Source organism: Sphaerodactylus townsendi, linkage group LG09 (assembly GCF_021028975.2).
Source record: "Sphaerodactylus townsendi isolate TG3544 linkage group LG09, MPM_Stown_v2.3, whole genome shotgun sequence".
Classification (NCBI taxonomy): domain Eukaryota; kingdom Metazoa; phylum Chordata; class Lepidosauria; order Squamata; family Sphaerodactylidae; genus Sphaerodactylus; species Sphaerodactylus townsendi.
The window spans coordinates 33270076-33288364 of NC_059433.1; the positions used below are offsets into that span (position 1 = coordinate 33270076).

The window sequence follows — 18289 nt, forward strand, 5'->3', positions numbered from 1 at the left end:
ATATGAGATGACAGACAAACATATTTTTGAGGATCACTTGGTTCCTAATGCAAAGCAAGAGCCATTTCTGACAAGCCAGCTTGCTTTTATATGTGCTCTGTGTCATTTGTAGGGATGGCAAGCTGCTGAAACAGTTGCTATTAAAAGATGACGAAGCAAAAGGGTAGCAGACTAGTTTTGTATGGCTCTGTTATCACTGTGAAGCCTGTTCTTCTCAGAATATCTGCCTTGCTGACAGATGACAATCACAGCACAATTTTAAAAAGCCCTGATGCACACATCCTTCGCCTTTAGACCTTAACGACAGATTTCACTTTTTCTCTCGCTCTCTGACTATATTGACCGTAACTACTGTTATCTGTCTGGCTAATGGGAGTGTGAATTTCAGGAAGACAGATAGGAGGAAAAACAACAAACTGTTGGCAAAAAGACTAGGATGAAATTAGATACTGGGCAGACTTTTCTGGGAATAACACCACTTAGGTTTTCTGATACATGAAAAGGAGGGGGAAACTGCAAGGTATAAGCTGCAACAGAGAAAATAATCACTTTGTCTTAATTAAAAGTTATTTCAATTGTACAGCAACATGGGGGGAAAAACAGATGCACTTGGCTCCTCCTCCTTCTCAGACATCAAGTCAGAATCTCAGAACTGTTGTGCTGAACTCCCATACCAGTACAATGTTGAATAGAAAACGACACTCCTTTTCTAATGCCATATTACAAAGCTGAGAACCATAATAATAATTTCCATATCTCTTGCATACAACCTTCCATCCAATCATGGCAGAGAAGAGCCCACAAGGCAGTGTATCAGAAGAATATACATGCCCCACTTGTGCAACCCCAGTTTGTACAAACGGTTCATGAAAGGGTGGTACTAAAATTCTTTAACGAATGAATAATGCCAGGGAGAAAGGGGAAATCACAAAAGCCAAAACTCGGGGCTCAAATACATGATGTGCCTGATATGAGTCAAGTCACAGGTGCAAGGCCAGATTCGCACCCATAGGTCTATCAGAAGAACTCGCCTTAAACAGTATTTGCTTATTTAGTGCCTCAGGACAGTGCTGTGAGGGGGGGAAGGAACTTTCAGTTGCTTTCCTGCTCCATTTTCAGCAGAAACAGGACATATAAGGCAGGAAAAAAGGGGTGAAAAGCCTCACTACCACCACCACTCTCACAGCACCAAGCAAATAAGCACTGGTTAAGGTGAGTGAGCTGATCCATTTCAAGGATATCATGCATTTGGGCCCTAACGGCAGCGCTACTGAAGCGAAGAAACCACTTTATTTATGGTAGACAGTATCGACATGAGGGTTCCAATATGGGTTCATCAGACAACAACATTATTGGTGACAATGACTGTACTGAAGGAGTTCTAGGCAGCAGCAATACCCCTCTGATCAATTCCTCCAAGCCACATTTAGGGCTCTTCCCATTTTCCTTATGTTAAGACTTCTCTTTTGCTTTTTTCGCAGTCAGTTCCAATTTGCTCCTTGGCACCAATGGCGATCTTAATCAACATCTTGTCCCCTTCGGATCTGCCTTTGAAACCGATGAAATCAATACAGCTGACCTCTCTGATGGTGCTTTTGTCAGATCCCAATTTTTTTTGCTGTGGCATCCACTGCCAACAGTGCTTTCTCATACAATGTAGCCTTTTAAAGCCCAAGCCTTCCAAATAAATTGCTGACACACCTTACAGTCAGCCACATTATGACCTTCACCCAAACACATCAAGCAAACGGTATGGTCAGTTTTTCAACAAACCTTGTTGGACCATCCTCATTGCTCTGCTAGCCCACTGCCTCGCAAAAGGAGTAGAGAGAAACAGCAAACACTCAAAAATTTACAAAATTAAGCTCAATAGAGCTTCTTCCTATCACAGTGAAAAAGGAACTGAGGAAGAAGGCATCAGGCTGTTGCAGTGGTGTACAGCTAACGGGAACATGGGGTATCGAATGTCCCTGGGCGCATGCTATTCATCACATGGTGGGTGCCAGGCACCGGCCAGATCCCTGCGTCCAGCCTCTCCCGCAGTGTGGTGACCTGGCTGGCGCCTGGTGGCTCCCCCCATGCTGGGTCACTGCTTGCCGGATGAGCTGTTCACCACGGCCACAGGGAGGCTGGGGAGGGCAGGAGCCAGCGTGCTGCCGCAGGGCCTGCCCAAGTCACCCGCCCTCCTAAGCCCCAACCTCCCTGCTGGCTCCCATAAGTGGGGCGGGGGAGCACGGGGACCCAGTCATGCCCCCAGACACCATTTACGTCAGTATGCCACTGGGCTGTTGGTTAAGAAGGGAATGAGCACAAGACCAAGGGCCATCAGGGCACCCTCTAGTGTACAAAACTCAACAATTCACCATGGCTGATCTGCATCAGACTGAAGATGAAGACCCACGTTCAGACTGCCACTCTGCCATGGAAACTCATTAAATGACCATGAGACAATAATCAATTTCAACCAGTCCTAACTCTCATCTGTTCTTGTGAGGATAAACTAGAGGAGGAGAAAACAATCTGTAAGCTGCTTTGGGTCCCCATTGGGGAGAAAAGCAGAGTATGGATAACTACATAAATAATTATCCTAGCGCCACAGAATTAGTCTTTGTGGCTGCAGAATGTAAGCTATCTAGTGCAGCCAATGTGGCACCGTGTAGATGAGAAGGAAGAGAATCTGAAAGGCAAATTTTAAAAAGCCTTTGCACAATACACCTCAACTATGCACAGTACATCTCAACTACTCACCTACAGTCATGTTTCTTTCTTAAACCATGATGATAGCATGATGATAGCAGGACTGTTGCTCAACAGTCCAGCAGGAAGAACATTATTTTTATCATTGGCTTTATGTATTCTGTTTGCAATGAAGTTGCAAAATTTGTACTCCCTCCTATGGGGAACAGATTATTTATTTTATTTTATTTATTTATTTATTAAACTTTTATACCGCCCCATCCCCGGAGGGCTCTGGGCGGTGTACAGCAGAAATAAAACAATATAGGCAGTTAAAACATTTAAAAGCAGCGATGACCATAACAACGTTCCTAATAAATATGTAATAAATTACAGTAAATAAATAGCGTTCAGTGATCTACTGTTGTAATTCCCTTCCCTTTCCCAAAGGGGGGGAGAAAGGCGTCCGACATTCTAATCTAAAAATTCCCTCCCCTCTCTAAAAAGAGGGGGATGGCGAGTCTGAGATGACAATTGGCCCAGGTGTCGGGGCCGAGCCGGGGGCACCATCAACAGCCGGTTCCTCCGAAGGCCCGGCGGAACAACTCCGTCTTACAGGCCCTGCGGAACTCACCCAGGTCCCGGGTGAGGGGCCCGACAGCTGAGTGGAAGAGTGTTCCACCAGGCCTTCTGGGTCGTGTGGAGGCTGCCAGCCGTATCATCGAGGGGCCAGGGACCACTAGAAAATTGGCCTCAACCGATCGGGAGAGGCCGTGCAGGGACGCATGGGGTGATGCGGTCTCGAAGATAATGATGGTCCCAGGTCACGTAGGGCCTTAAAGGTCAATACCAGCACCTTGAAGATGATCCGGAATTCCACCGGGAGCCAGTGCAGCTGGCACAGTATATAGGTTGAATATGCTGCCAGGGTGGCGCTTACCTGCAAGCAGACGCTACGCTGCATGCTGGACCAGTTTTAGTCTCCGGATCAAACGCTAGCGAAGTCTCGCGTAGAGCGAAGTTACAATAGTCTAATCTGGAGATGACCGCTAATGGATCACAGTGGATAGGTCCGCTTGGGAGAGGAAGGGCGCCAGCCGCCGGGCCTGGACGGTTAGGTGGGAAAAAGCAGCCCGGGTTGTATGGGCCACCTGGGTCTCCATTGACAGAGATCTAATCCAGGTGGACCCCCAGGCCATGGACGGAGGGGGTCACGCCAAAGTGGCCCCTCCCCACACCGGGCGCTGGAAAATTCTCCCCCACGGCCAAGCTAGTGGATCTCCGTCGCTCGGAATGGATTCAGTTTTAACCTGCTCTGCCGCGAATCCAACCAGCTGACCGCCTCCAAACAGTGCTGTAGAGCCACAGGGCTGGGCGGCTGCTCCCCCCTCCATCAACAGAACGAGCTGCGTGTCATCTGCATACCGATGACAGACCAGCCCAAACCTCCGTACCAGCTGAGCAAGGGGTCGCATATAGATAATATTAAATAGCAGCGGGGATAATAGCGCCTTCTGGGCATTACACTTTCACATTGAAGCGGGCACTTCCAGGAGGCTTGATCCCCGCGACCTCACTTGCTGACTCCTCGCCCCGGAGAAACGAGATAATCCATTGAAGGACAGTGCCTCGTGACTCCAGAGGCAGCTGTATGTGGGTCAAAAGGTCGCGGTCGATCATATCAAACGCTGCAAGATCTAACAACACCAGCAGCTACCGATCCGCCTCGGTCAAGTTGAATAATGGAGTGTATCTGTGACGGTGACGAGAATAGTCTCCGCCCCAGGCCCAGCACGGAAGCCGGAAGGGGTCAAAAGCCGAGGCGTCATCCAGAAAATCTTGAAGCTGCTCCAACACCACTCTCTCAATTACCTTCCCCTGTCCAAAGATTCGAAACGGGGCTGTAATTGGCCAGATCACTCGGATCTAACGATGGTCTTTTTTTTAAGAGTGGGCATCCACTGCCTCCTTTCCAACCCATCCAGGAAGGTTCCTTGCTCTGGCGAACCGCTGATTACAATTTCAACAGATGTGGGTCGCAGTCTCCGCCCGGCAGGTTTTTACAAGCCAGGACGGGCACGGATCCAGAGGGTCAAGTAGTAAAATTCTAACAGCAGCTATACCCTCTGTCGACATTAAAGGCTTCAGAGAGCAGGGAAAACTCCGCTTTCAAACAAGGGCCTGAAGTAAGGGAGTCTCCAGTTCACTCAATTGTAGCTAACGTGCATTAAAGGTCATGGCGGAGCCGACGTAATCTTATCCCGCAAAAAAGCTCATAAATGCCTTCACAGCTAATACTCAATTGAGAATTTAAGGACCTCTCCGATAAGGAGGTCAATGACCCAATTCATGCGGAACAATTGTGCTACGAGAGCTAGCGGATGCGTGGGAGTGGCGAGAAGAAAGCCCCCTTCACTTCCTTCTTCAGCCACCCCATAGGCTTTCATGTTGCGTCCCATAGGGTGTTCGCGCAGCTTCAATAATGAGTTTTTCTCCACACTCGCTCTAGACGCCTAAGTTCAGCTTCATGCGACGCAACTCCCTCTGTATACCACGGAGCTGCGTCGCACGCTGGGACGTCGAGGGCTTCGTTAACGGTAACGATGGTATCGGAGAGCCGGGAATTTGGTCCTCCACCTGCTCATCGAGCGTGCAAGCTAAAGGGTTCAGGGTCCCGCAGAGCATCCAGGAAACCAAGTGGATCCATAAGTCTCCGCTGGCGGGCATAAATTCGTCTGGTCAGCCTAGACGGGCTTTCGCTGCATGTCCACCTCGACCTTCAGGGCATAGTGGTCGGACCCGGCACTCTTTCAGTAGAGGATACTGCACTCAGATTTATCCCCGACCCGAAGACCAAATCCAGCGTGGTGCTCCAGACACTTCGCTGGTGTGGGGCCAGAATTTATTAGGGAGAAGCCTAGCGTCACCATGGATGACACTAGGTCCGCAAGAGTCGCTGTACATGAGGGCGCAGACACATGGGCGTTGAAGTCTCAAAACAACAATAAGCTTGGGGAACCAAGCAACTTCCAGTCCGACACCACCTCCAGCAGCTGTGGTAAAACCGCCTCGGGTGCGCTAGGGCGCACCGGGACACTAGGAGAACGGCCAACCTCTCCAGGGCCAACCACTCCAGGCTGACACATTCTATGCCGGTGACCTCCGGGACGGGGACTGCCCTAAAGGGAATAGATTCACATCGGATGAACAAAGTGCTACAATCACTGCCCTGTGTTCAAGCGACAGGTGAAGACATGCGAATTGGCGCTGACCTCGCCTAAGGCGACGGTCTCACCTTCACAAGCACCCAGGTTCCCGTGATACATGCCAGGTCCGCTCTGTTGGGCCTCGGTGAAAGTCTCGGAGCACTGGGCGGTTCCTATTATTGATGGACCTGGCATTGATTAGCACCAAAGCAGAGTGTCCCTGATCCCAGCCACCATCGTTTCTCGGGATAGGTCGGAGGTCAGAAGGCAGGCTTGTTACACTATATCTCGTGTGTCTTCTATCATATGGCCGTCACCTACCGCAATACCCACCCTCATTCCATCAATACAGGGATCCCCAGCCCCAAAGTTGGTGCCCCCATGACTTCTGCCAACCTCCCCTCTGTCTAAAAAGCCCGGCTAACACCCCACAGAATAATATCTAACATTGTGCTAATTAAGCCAATCCCCACCCTATCAACCTTAATTCAATCTAATCTAATCTAATCTAAGGACCCAATAAGAGACAGGTCAGGTTAAGCCAAAAATAAATACAAATTCGACTCTTGATAAACTACCCACAATTTATACAATTCAATTCCTAATAGCCACCTACAATTCCTACCAACAATATAGTTCATACAATCTAATCAACAGTAAACACAAAGTTGGAGGGGAGGAGATTGCAGATCCGGGCGCCAATTGACACGAGAGGAGTCTCTAGGCGTTACCATAGTTTTATGCGTCCCAATGGGGATGGTGGTAGTAATAGTAAACCCTACTATAATGGACGCTCTTGCTCAAGTAAACGGTAGGTCCGGGGCTCACACCAATCTGTTAAAATGTGACAGGCGCTGGGTCCAATGGAAGGTTTGCAAGTTGCAATCTAGGGTTATAGTCCAGGTGATGATCAGAAAGCCCCTGCCACCGGCTAACCCGCCAAGGCCCCAAGATGACAAATATTAAATAAGTGAGATAGTCTCCCAGGGCATGGTCCCACCCAGCCCTCACACTCGCTGGCTCACATGTCCTGGGGAGGGCAATGGTGTCAACAAAATGCCCGTGTAGCTGGCCTTTCCAGTAGGTTCCACCACTTGTACCAATTGAGAGCGCCCAATTTCCTGGCTCGCCCGCCCAAGTTCTCTCTGGATGGGTATAAAACCGTGATGACAGCCTTCTGCTGTAAAATAAGTGTCCTGGGCTGTCTAAGCGCGAAGTGTGGCACCCGCAATACCAAACGCGGACCACCAGGCCGGGCGTCTCTACTCGCTACCTGTGGTAGAGTGCGGTACTGTCACCGCCGTGTCTAACGTTGTTTCTCTATGGGAGTCTCTGGCTAGCGGGCGTCCATGTTGGAAAGTAGAAGGGAGTCACTGCCACTAACTCCTGACGTCAAGCCAGCTGGCCTGGTGGGACTCCGAAGCCCTCTTTTGATGTTATGCTCCTCTCCGATGTGTCACGCCACGCTACAGGCGCCACGCCACAAAGGATCCTTAGTTGGTGACGCCCACTTCTATGGAGTAAAAGGGAATCTCTGCCACCGATCCCCAGCGTCAGCCCCGAGACTCCGACTCAAGCTCCGGCTTGTGCACTAAATGTGCCAGCCTAACTCTCTCTGGCCGCTGGGTTCCCGGCTCGGCCAAGTCCGCTGTTCACAAGGGATTGGTGGAGGTCCCCTCTCTATCCGACTGCTCCTCATGGCCTCTAGCTCCCAAACACCGGCCCGTTGACTCTGAGAGGGAGGACGCCACAGGGGTTCCGGCTAAGGGAATAAAAGCTCTCGCAGGGGCACAGGCAAGGCAAATGGAAAAAGCGGAGAGTCAGGTACCTCATTCCGGCAGCCGGGTATATTCTCTGGGGATTAGTTCTATAAGTCCAATTGAGTTCAGCTGAGTTCAGCTTACTTCGCTGTATCCCAGGCTCCCGGCTGCTATGTTATGATATTATTGCACTCTCCGACGATATTATAGCACTCTCCCGGCGTTCTTATTGCACTCTCCCAACGGCCGTACAGGCTTCCCTGCAGTCCCAGAAGGTGTAAGAATTAATAAAGGTGGATAGAAGTCTTACTCCAGGCTAAAAACGGGTGGAACTTCTAAGGAGCATTGGGCCATAAGATCAAGGCCTTCATATCGCTAAGACCCAAAAGTATCCAAATAAGATACCCTTTTTCTTTGCAATTTTAATAGCATTCTACTACTCTTAGTAGAATATTTCAAAATATGACCTTGATCCCTTCACTTTACTACAGTAACATTCTGGTTTAGTTTATTTTCCACTCTTTCATCCACTCACCTGTGGGCCAGTCTCAGGTGGGAAGTAGAATTGGTTGATGTTCCAGTCACTACTGGGGGAAGGTTCACATTATGTGTACTTTTCTGGAAGGAAAGTGTCTGGTCCAAATTGACTAGTGTCTAGCCAGGTGGACTGGCTATGTAAAGCTGGGAAGGGATGGTAGAAAACAGAACACATGAAGTCACTTTATACTGAATCAGACTATTAAGGTCAATGTTGTCTCCTCTGACTGGCAGCAGCCCACAAGAAACTTAGGCTGAGGTTTTTCATATCAATACATTACCAAACCTTTTACCTGAAGACTGAGCCTGGGACCTTCTGCATGCAAAACAGTTCTGCCTTTGAGGTGCAGCCCCCTCCCCAATTGTCTAGTTGCTGTAGGCCCTGAACTAAAGTCATGACCAGTTCACAATTCAGTTTTGTCACCCCAACCAAGCTATACTTATTGCCTCCTTCCTTCCCACACCATCTTCATCTAGGTGACAACCAATGCAATCTGTACTGTTGGTGGCTGGAGGTGAGCAAAGCCCATGAAGAACATCCATGTCCTCCTCATTGGGTTATCCAGAGAGTTGCTCTGCAGAATTGACCAAGGAACAAGCACCAAATGAAGGTTAGAGAGGCTCCCTCCTCCACACGCTACTTCTCATCTTCTGCCTGATTCTCTTGATCTAGATCTACTGGATAGGAAAATTGTAGGGCAAATAGTTGACAAGTAGAAAAACAAACGGAAGATGATACAGAAGCATTTTCTGGCTTCCGCTTAGGAAAATTGTTTTCCAAAGTATTTATTGTCATTTACAAGAACTCATCTCACAATATTATGAGCTGATGCTTCCTACTATAAGGCAGCAAACATCAGTGAATTCTGGAAACAAGTTACACATTTCATCAAGGATACAGTACCCTAACACTGTCCAGTACTATATCAACAGTTCACCAACAGAAATTTATTTCACTGACTGGGGAAATCGTTAGCACACTTTCCCCCTAGAAGCTGTAATAAAACGGCACGCCTTCTTTATGTTTATTTTTAAAATATATTTCTACCCTGTCTTTCTTTCCAATGGGGACCCAACGTGGCTTACACAATTCTCCTCTCCTCCATTTTATCTTCACAACAACTTCTGTGAGGGAGGTTAGGTTGAGAGTGTGTTACTGCCCCAAGGTCTCAGCAAGCTTCTGTGGTACAATGGGAGAATCAAACCCGATACTAATCTGACACTCTTAACCAATACATCACACTGGTGAAGTGAGATAACTCTAAAAGAATGATATAGAAATAAATCAGATTTCTTTATCAGAGGAGATATTAGATGAAAATGTCCTTAATTTATTTTCACGTTTGCTCTGAGAATACCATAGAGACACAATAGAGTACATATTTGGAAAGCTTGACTGGTATTTTATCCCTGGGGTCAGAAGGTCAGTTCTGTTTTTTGTCAGAAAGGGCTTACACACGGTGGTATTGGCCTTGGCACACTGGATGGGATATGGCAAAGATGATATCTGAACACCTTTCCTCAGTACAGATAGGAAAGGCAACTCCTACAGATCACCTAAGCTTTGGAAGAGTGAAGGGCAAACAACCTTCCGTATGTTTCTTTTGTACCATTCTAACTATTACAAGGGCCTTGAACTGGCCTTTTATCTTCAGCCTCAACTGGATATTTACAAGAAGGAAGCCAACTGATAGCCATCATTACCAGTGGGGCCAGGACATACCAGGACAAACTTCAGAATTAAATTCTTTAAAGTAGGCACCTGAATGGGAAACTTCCTGGCGATGCTACGCCTCTACCAAACATATCAAGACCTACTCACACAGATATCAATCAATCTATATCTCGCCTAAGAAAATATTACCCAGAACATCTTGCACTTTTAGTCTAGGGCCTCTTCTATTTTTTAACACGTGTAGACAAATTTGACAACTCATGACACAGTGTACCTCAGTGCAGCACTTCCTTAAATTGACAATGCACCTCTCTCTCAAAAGGGTTCAGAAACCCCATCTTTTTTAGCATATGCATCTTTAATTGTAATAAATCAAGAAGAATGAAGCATTCACAATCATTTTGCAGAAAGAAAGAAAGAAAGAAAGAAAGAAAGAAAGAAAGAAAGAAAGAAAGAAAGAAAGAAAGAAAGAAAGAAAGAAAGAAAAAAGAAAGAAAGAAAGAAAGAAAGAAAGAAAGAAAGAAAGAAAGAAAGAAAGAAAGAAAGAAAGAAAGAAAGAAAGAAAGAAGCAGTACTTGTTCTGTGCGGCCAGTATATCACATAACTGTGTGTATCTTTATAATTACAGTTTGAAAGTGCATTGCATTCAGTTATATATAGTAGACGTACAGGCATAAATCACTGATAGTGTTCCTAACTCAAATACAAACATATATTCAGCTAAGTATGTACTTTTCATATCTTTTCACTTCAGCAAGTCCAACAAAAGCACTGCCATAACTCATCTGAAGCACAGGTGGATAAAAATACGTTTTTCATACAGCATTACAACTAGAAGTTGGCCTTGACTTTTCTGCTTCATTTGCCATGCTGGACACTACTGAAGCATACTATGAGCTATTCTACAGCGGTATCCTTTCGCTACTTTTAGGTCTACCTCATATGTTACAGCAAATACCTTCAGTTCTTTGAGCTCAACCCCACCAAGACATTCTTATCTATCCAGCACCAGGAGCACCTTTGTCAACAGATTGTGAAAACAAGATTCAGAGTCCTGATCATATAAGCCTCATCAGCTTCTAAACACCTTTTTATTGCAATATTTTTGAGCAATTATATTTTATCAATCTGTACTCAAACCACATTGTGTACTAAAAATCTTTCCTAAAATCTCTTTTTTAAAAAAATATTTTAAATTTTTTTAATCTCCTTTTTTCTCAGCACTTAAGGGGAAAGGTTGGGTATGGAGTCAAGATTTGCATTAAGGAAACAAGCAAGTCCATGATAAAATCATCGGATGGCAAAAATATTGTGTTATGTAACTGCAATTCGTCTAAAGGGTATCAGAAATAAACCCTGACTGGTATCACCTGTGTAACAGGCAAGAAGATAATGGAACAAGAATCATTTTCTGCTCACACCAAGTAGTTTTAACATTTTCCAAATACTTTGATTTCAAAAGTGTGGCTTGACAATGAACTCTATTGCTATTAGTACAATATTTGCCTTTGCTAACTGACACCCACAGGTTGAAGCATCATTATATCTGGGGCCAGCTTCTCTCCCATATAGATAATCCTAACGATTTGAGCAGCAGACACAAGCATTGTTTTACTTGGATACAGCTGTGGATATGATGTCTGTAATTAATTGTTCACTCAAAAAATGCAATTCTGTGGTGCATTTGATGATTTAAGTATACAACAGCTTTTAGTTTTCTGAGATGACTAAAAATAGTGATTTTAATTTATTCCTGCTGCCTACAATTACTCACAACCATGTATTTTTAAATATTTCCAGCCTATAAAAATTACTAATTTTTGCCACTTGTGTTTATCTGCCTTTAGACTTTGATTTGGATAAATTAAGCTCTCAAGTGTTCCTTGCTTTATGAAACTCTGCATGTTGTACACTTCAACACAAATAAATGACTTCTACCATTAAAGGTTTAAATAATGTAATGTATTTCATGCTCAGCCTGAAGCGGGATTCCAATGAAGTTGCTAATGCACGTAATGATTAAGTGTAACTCAAATACTAACTGTGTTGTTGAAAACATGACAGGCAATAATTTGGTCTATTATATTCTGCCATTTAATTGCCTAGTACAGACATTCTCTGACACGTTATGAAGCAATGATTTACAATTATTCAAGCTGCAAAGGTCAGAAAGTGACATTATAATCATCTACACAGAGATCCCTTCTAACGCACAAAAAATAGGTAACACCAAACAAAAATAGTTTTACTGAAAGTTTCAACTTTCTATTTAAATTGTTTCCTAGCCACAGAACAAACAGTTCACATTAAGGTACATGTGGAAACTAGATGTCCAGTTTTCTCTCTTCCTAAAGATAAATTTAAGAATGCATCTTCTTTGTTCTCTACCAGCAAGACTTCACAAGTACAAGTTATTGATCTGCTGAAGAAGTACCTGTATTCAAATATTCTGGAACTAATTAAAAAAGGAACAGAAGGCATAATATACCTAGCCTCTTCCTTATGTGAAAAAATGGACCCCCTGATAGGAACACACATAAAAGAGCAGCAATACAGATATGTGGGTTGCAAATATTTTGAGACTCCCATTTTTTTCCAGAAATTTTTTAAAGCGTTCACTGTGACCCTGCTATCAAGAACACTACATAATATAAAGATGGTGCTTCAGTGTAACTTTACGTATCTTTCAAGCTATTCTCAAAATTCACAAATGACTTTTTGAAACTATAAATAGAACATTAAAGAAGGTCATCACAATATGTTGGGAACAAGACTAGGGATAAACACTGAAAGAAGTTTCAAAGCACTTCAGCAAATGACAATGCTGGAAAAAACTTAAAAATGCAAAAAAAAAGACACATGTGCACACTAATTATTTGAAAGCCTTCAAACGGCTAACATTTGAGGAGAAATACTGTCTATTGCAAAATGTGCTTTGAAATCTGACTAGAGGTAAAGATTATATGCGTATATTTTAACCATTATATATTTTTAAAATTACTGCAAGTATGTCTAAGAGAATCTCTGAGTTGGATTATTAACATGTCTGGAAACACAGGACACTACCCCATTCCTGATTCATCCTGCAATCATTTATTTATTTATTTGTGCCAATTTAAAGGAGGAAATAAAAAAACCAAGGGAATGGCTTGAGTTGTTAGTTGTGTGCGCTTTCTTAAATTTCTGTATCCAAAAACATGTGAAGATGAAAAGTAGAGGTATTTTAATGTATATGTTCCCTAGAAATTCTGCTCAAAATCTGAAGTGCTAACAATTCATTTTTTTCACGTACCTGAGGCATAAAATCTCAAAAGTGCACAATAAGCCTTTTTGGTACATTCCACTGTGCAAGTTTAAAAGAAAAGCCTTAAATACTGAGAAACCAGTTACATTTGCTAATCTAACTTCATGTCATGAACAACTTCATAGTCAGACTTTCGAAAATTAAATTTAAATAGGTAGCAGTTGGATACTCACTGAAAACAGATCCCTTCTCAAAGAAGGGATGCATTTCCCATTCATGAACATAACGCAAAGGAAAACAATCACCACACATCTGCCGATAAGGAAATGAGTAGCAGACGGTTTATTTCAAATGCTGGAGATTAGCAACTTCCAATTTCTATGGCAGGGTATTTCTACTGTGCAGCTGGAAAAAATTAAACTTAGATTTGAAACAATAAAAGCAACATGTAAAAACACTGCTGTCTTTTTCTCTTCTGTGTTGACTGTGGTACGTAAGATACTGTACATAAAATCTTCTGCTCGTTGTTAGCGCTTAGATTGGCCTTATTTTAAAAAGGTTCTCCCTCCTCCTCCCCTCCCCCCCCCCCGCGTTTTCTGATTCATAATGAAATTGTAGTTCTCAGTAATCAAGTGATACCTTACATCCATAATTATCCACAGCCTTGAGCTGACATTTCACCTTTTAAAAATGCCCAAACAGGTTGTGTAGCAATTTGAAAAACAATTTAACCTTCCAACTAATAGAAAGCTTGTTGTTTGGAATCTAAAAGTCATGGGACAGAATCTTAACTACTACTGAAAAGAAAACATAGTACAGGACCTTCTGTTTGTGACAAAATTACCAAGTTAATGTTCCTGAAAGATCACTTCACCTTTTAAAACATGATTTTTTAAAAAGGTAAATTTATAGCAATTAAAGCTAATGAAGAAATGCAGCATGAGCTGCTTATGTTCAGGAGCTAATAGGTCCATTGAGCATTTCTAAGATTATTTAGCCATCAATGATAATGAATTGACATTGTCAGTGGTGTTAATGTACCAATGCTCTATATTGCCACTAATCCAATAGCCAATCCCAGTAATTTTATGTTGCCACTTCACTTTTTAATCTACACTCTCGCAGCATTTTGGTTAGCATGGTACAAATACAGAAGAAACTGTTATTCAACCCTCCCGCACCTCCACCCCCGACACCCAATGCACACACACTCACACAAACAGGCTAGCATATTCACTGTTTTGGTTGACTGATCAAAGGGATCTGGCCATGTTCTTTTTTTAAAAAAAACCCTCCCCTCTAGTTTGTTAGGATTTTTTATTTTTTTGGCCAAGCCAGCCACTTAAGATACAAGCAAGCCGCTGAAGCTATTGAAATGGAATTACTGCTTTACAGAGGTAGGTATGTGTCACTCTTTTATCAGCCATATTATCTCTCTCTCACTCAGGTCATTCTATAATTACAAAGCATAATTATGATGCATGTAATAAATATGATATACGGATAGGATGCTATTCAAGAACAACAATACATGGCAAATACAGTGTATTCCTTCCTAAACAGAGTTACACACTTTTAAACCCATGAACTTCAAAGGGCATAAAAGAGTACAACCCTGGTTAGGATTGCACTGAGAAGTCTTCAGTGTGACATCTACAATTATTTTCAGTGCAATCCTAAACACAGTGACACCATTTTAACACACATATCCACTTTTTCTTCACAAGTATACAGGGGTATGCCAGTTGTAATTAAAATGGTGCACCAATCCCATTTCTATAGTATTTTACCTGTAAACTGTACGTTAATAATAATTTTAGGTACTATTTCTATGCTGCTGTCTAAATATACTAAATCAAATATCCTTATAAATTTTGAGAATGCTTACTAATGCTAAGAAGGTTGTTTGCCACTTACAGCCAAGTCTGCCTTCTGTTTGCAAGTATTGTTTTCTAAATTTCTTGCTATTTGTTCAATACGGCGGGGGGGACTATTTGTAAACAGATAAAGTCTTGCTCAAAGAATGATTCAAATATTTTAACCAGTTGCCACTTAAATACAACCTTCAACTATGGCACATATAGCCAAAGTAGCAAAGCACAGAATGGCACTCCTCAATTAATGTACATTGAATAAGGTTCACAGTTATTTCCCTTGTACTACAGACTTGCCCCTCAACTTTATTCTGCAAGGTTTTAATGGCAAGTACTGATGAGGAGAATTTCCTAATTAAAATAACACTAACTATCCATCTAAGAATTCACATATACATGATATTATCAAACTCAACCAGTTCCATTTCATAGTCTTTACTATTATTTAGTCAGTTTTTTTCAGGAGTGCTTTGTACGATCCATACATTTGCTCATGCTTTACACATGACAACACACTTTTAATAGACGTAGAATACTAAAACCCACCTCTGGATGTCCTATGATGTACCCTATATGCTGTGGCATTTTAAAACCTTTTAGCCATTTTTGTTAAATTAATTAGTTTTGTGTTAAAGGAGTCTCAGTGCTTCCCTATTAAATGATACACATTTGAAGGACAATTAAACATTACAAATGGCCCTTCAGACGAAATAACCATTATAAATGAAAGAAAAACAAGAGAGGTTTTCCCCCTGAATCAAACACCAGCATATATGCAAAATGCCTCCACATTTTCAATAGATACATTGCATGTGGCAATATTTAAAATCCTTTGAAAGTTTCCTTCTGTTTTTCCCAGAAGTACAGAAATCCTACCAGAGCTTGTTCACAGAGCTAGAATTAAAACAAAATATAGCACAAATACATGTATGTGAACATATACACAAAACGCACACCAAATTAAAGTCTATATACTATTTTTTAAGCCTGTAAAAAAGGAATTTACAGTTCTCCCTGGCAATGTGAATGAACATCCTATAATTTAGTCAATTTACAGATTACAGGTTCAAATTGACCTTGTAGCCCATAAAATTGCTCATCTGCAGTGCTGGATTAGAAGTAGGAAAAGAATGTCATAACTGTATTTAAGGAATTTACCATAACAATGGGAAGGAGGATATGCATGCATAATTTTAGCCCCTCTTGCTCACGTCCCCATTTTGAATGCTGAAACAATGCGTAGCCTACACTTCTTGCTGGATAACCATGGGAGGAACTGTTTCAATTTACTCACCCACAGACATGACACTTGTATTCCCTCATCCCAAGGTGCCTCTTGACATGGTTTCTGGCATCTCCTAGCTGAGCTGTTGCAAAGTGGCAAATCTTGCACTTGAATGGCTTTGATCCTAAGTAAAATTTAGCATAAGATATGAGTTGAATGAGAATATTATATTACCCTTGGTTAAAGAAATCACATTTTGTGAGGAAAATAGCCTTTTAATAAAAAGTGTGTGAGTGTGCAAACCACTATCCAATATTTAACCTGTTTCAGAATCTCACGTAGCCTCAAAAAGAAAGATGTCTGTTGCATACATTTATAACTCCAGGGATACTGCTAGGGTATTTGCCACATATTTCTCATTAAAGACACTTTTCTGAAGTTCAAACACAAAAGTTAGGCAAGAATGGGGTTTCATTAATGAGCACTCACTTATTATGGAAACAGTTTTGATAATTAAAAGATAAGATAGTTGGAGAACTTTGAAATGAGGTCAGAAAACTTGCTCTGTTACTTTTATCCTAAATTGCTTAGGCTTGAGATACAATGCAGTAAAACTGGATTGCATCTATTTGGTTTTCATGGGACATAATATATGTCCAAATGTTGCAAGTAGCTTTTTAAAAATCAAATAACAGTGTCTTTAGGTGTGGCTATATTGTGAGTAGCCCAATCCACAGCCCTCAGTGGCAGGATGTGCCATCTCCACGAGGGTGTCCTGGAACCACCGGAAGCAAAAAAAATTCCACCCATGGAAAGCCACCCTATGGTGCTGCCCTGCTTCCCAGCAGCACAAGGAGTGAAAAGTGGGGGTGGGAATCCCCATACAGAAAGCCCTCTATGGGGCTTAAAGGATTTACACCACCCAAAGGGTGTCATATGTCCAAAGGCCAGAACACCATGCTGCCAGTCCTAAACCCTGGGAGGAAGCCAAGTAACATCAGCTCTGCCTGGGAACACCCCAGCTCAACCCCCCCAATTCAGTGCTGTCTGATTAGGCTGCCAGCACAGCCCTGTGACGACCTGGACCTCTGGGTTTTACCAGCATAGAGCTGAGGAGCGGCCACTTGCTGGCACGTTTGCCCCCTCCTTCACCTGGGTATGTGCCCCAGAGAAAGCAAGGCTACACTGCTGCCCCAAACCCTTTTGGGGGCCCCTGGATAGGGATGTTGTTTTATTATTTATTCCATTTATATGCTGCTTTTTAATCATAAGGTTTTTCAAGCAGCTTACTTTTAAAAGGTATTAACTTGTTCCCATCCCATTGCCAATAAATAGTCGCTCTGGCAGATTCGGAATGGCAGCTGCTGGAAGGAGGGATGCTTTAGCCCCTTTCTCTAAGAACCAGAGATATTTTAATGACCCAGGAGACAAGAAGAGAGGAACCAAGTGCAATACAGCACTGAAATGGGCCATGGCTTAAAGAAATAGCTCCTTTATAGATCTAACATAAATTTGTGTACGGCTTGTTCATAAATGTCAAAAGGATCACACCTAAAATGTTTTCTTTTTATTTAAAGTGAATATAGTTAGACAGATTACCTGTTTTCACCATGTTCCTCCATTTGATAATGGATAGCTTTAAATCTGATATTTCAGATTTCTCTCCCTCTCGCTTCTGGTCATACAGAAAGGATGATTCATGGCCCTTCTATTGCCATGACATGCAGTGCATGAATATACAGTGAATAAAATATTGCACATTTATGACTGTTTTACGGTCAGGAATTTATGATTATTCTGAAAACTAGAAGTATTGACATTTTGGCTATTATTTATTTCAAGAACAAACTTTAACTGCCTAGAAGAGTCCAAAGAATTATAGATTCCCCAAACCCCCTTCATCCCTCACAAGAAAGCAGCAATGACCTGTTCTTCAGTAACATAATCAGGCCAAGGAAAAGTGAAATTTCACATTGTAACCAAAGATGACTTTCCAATCAGATTAAAGCAATTATATTATCACAAAAATGAAATCATTAAATCTGGCAGGTGTCAGTACTGGGAATCTAAGTGATGACACATCCTTTTAAAG

At 42.7% G+C, this 18289-nt stretch overlaps 1 protein-coding gene across 1 annotated transcript in view; it reads right to left on the minus strand.

The window, feature by feature from the left end:
• The window catches only part of ZNF407 (zinc finger protein 407), a 530175-nt gene that overhangs the window by 466701 nt on the left and 45185 nt on the right, over positions 1 to 18289 (minus strand). Inside the window, exon 3 of the mRNA XM_048507663.1 lies at positions 16267 to 16381. Coding sequence (XP_048363620.1) covers positions 16267 to 16381 — 115 coding nt within the window. The remainder of the gene's footprint in view (positions 1 to 16266; positions 16382 to 18289) is intronic.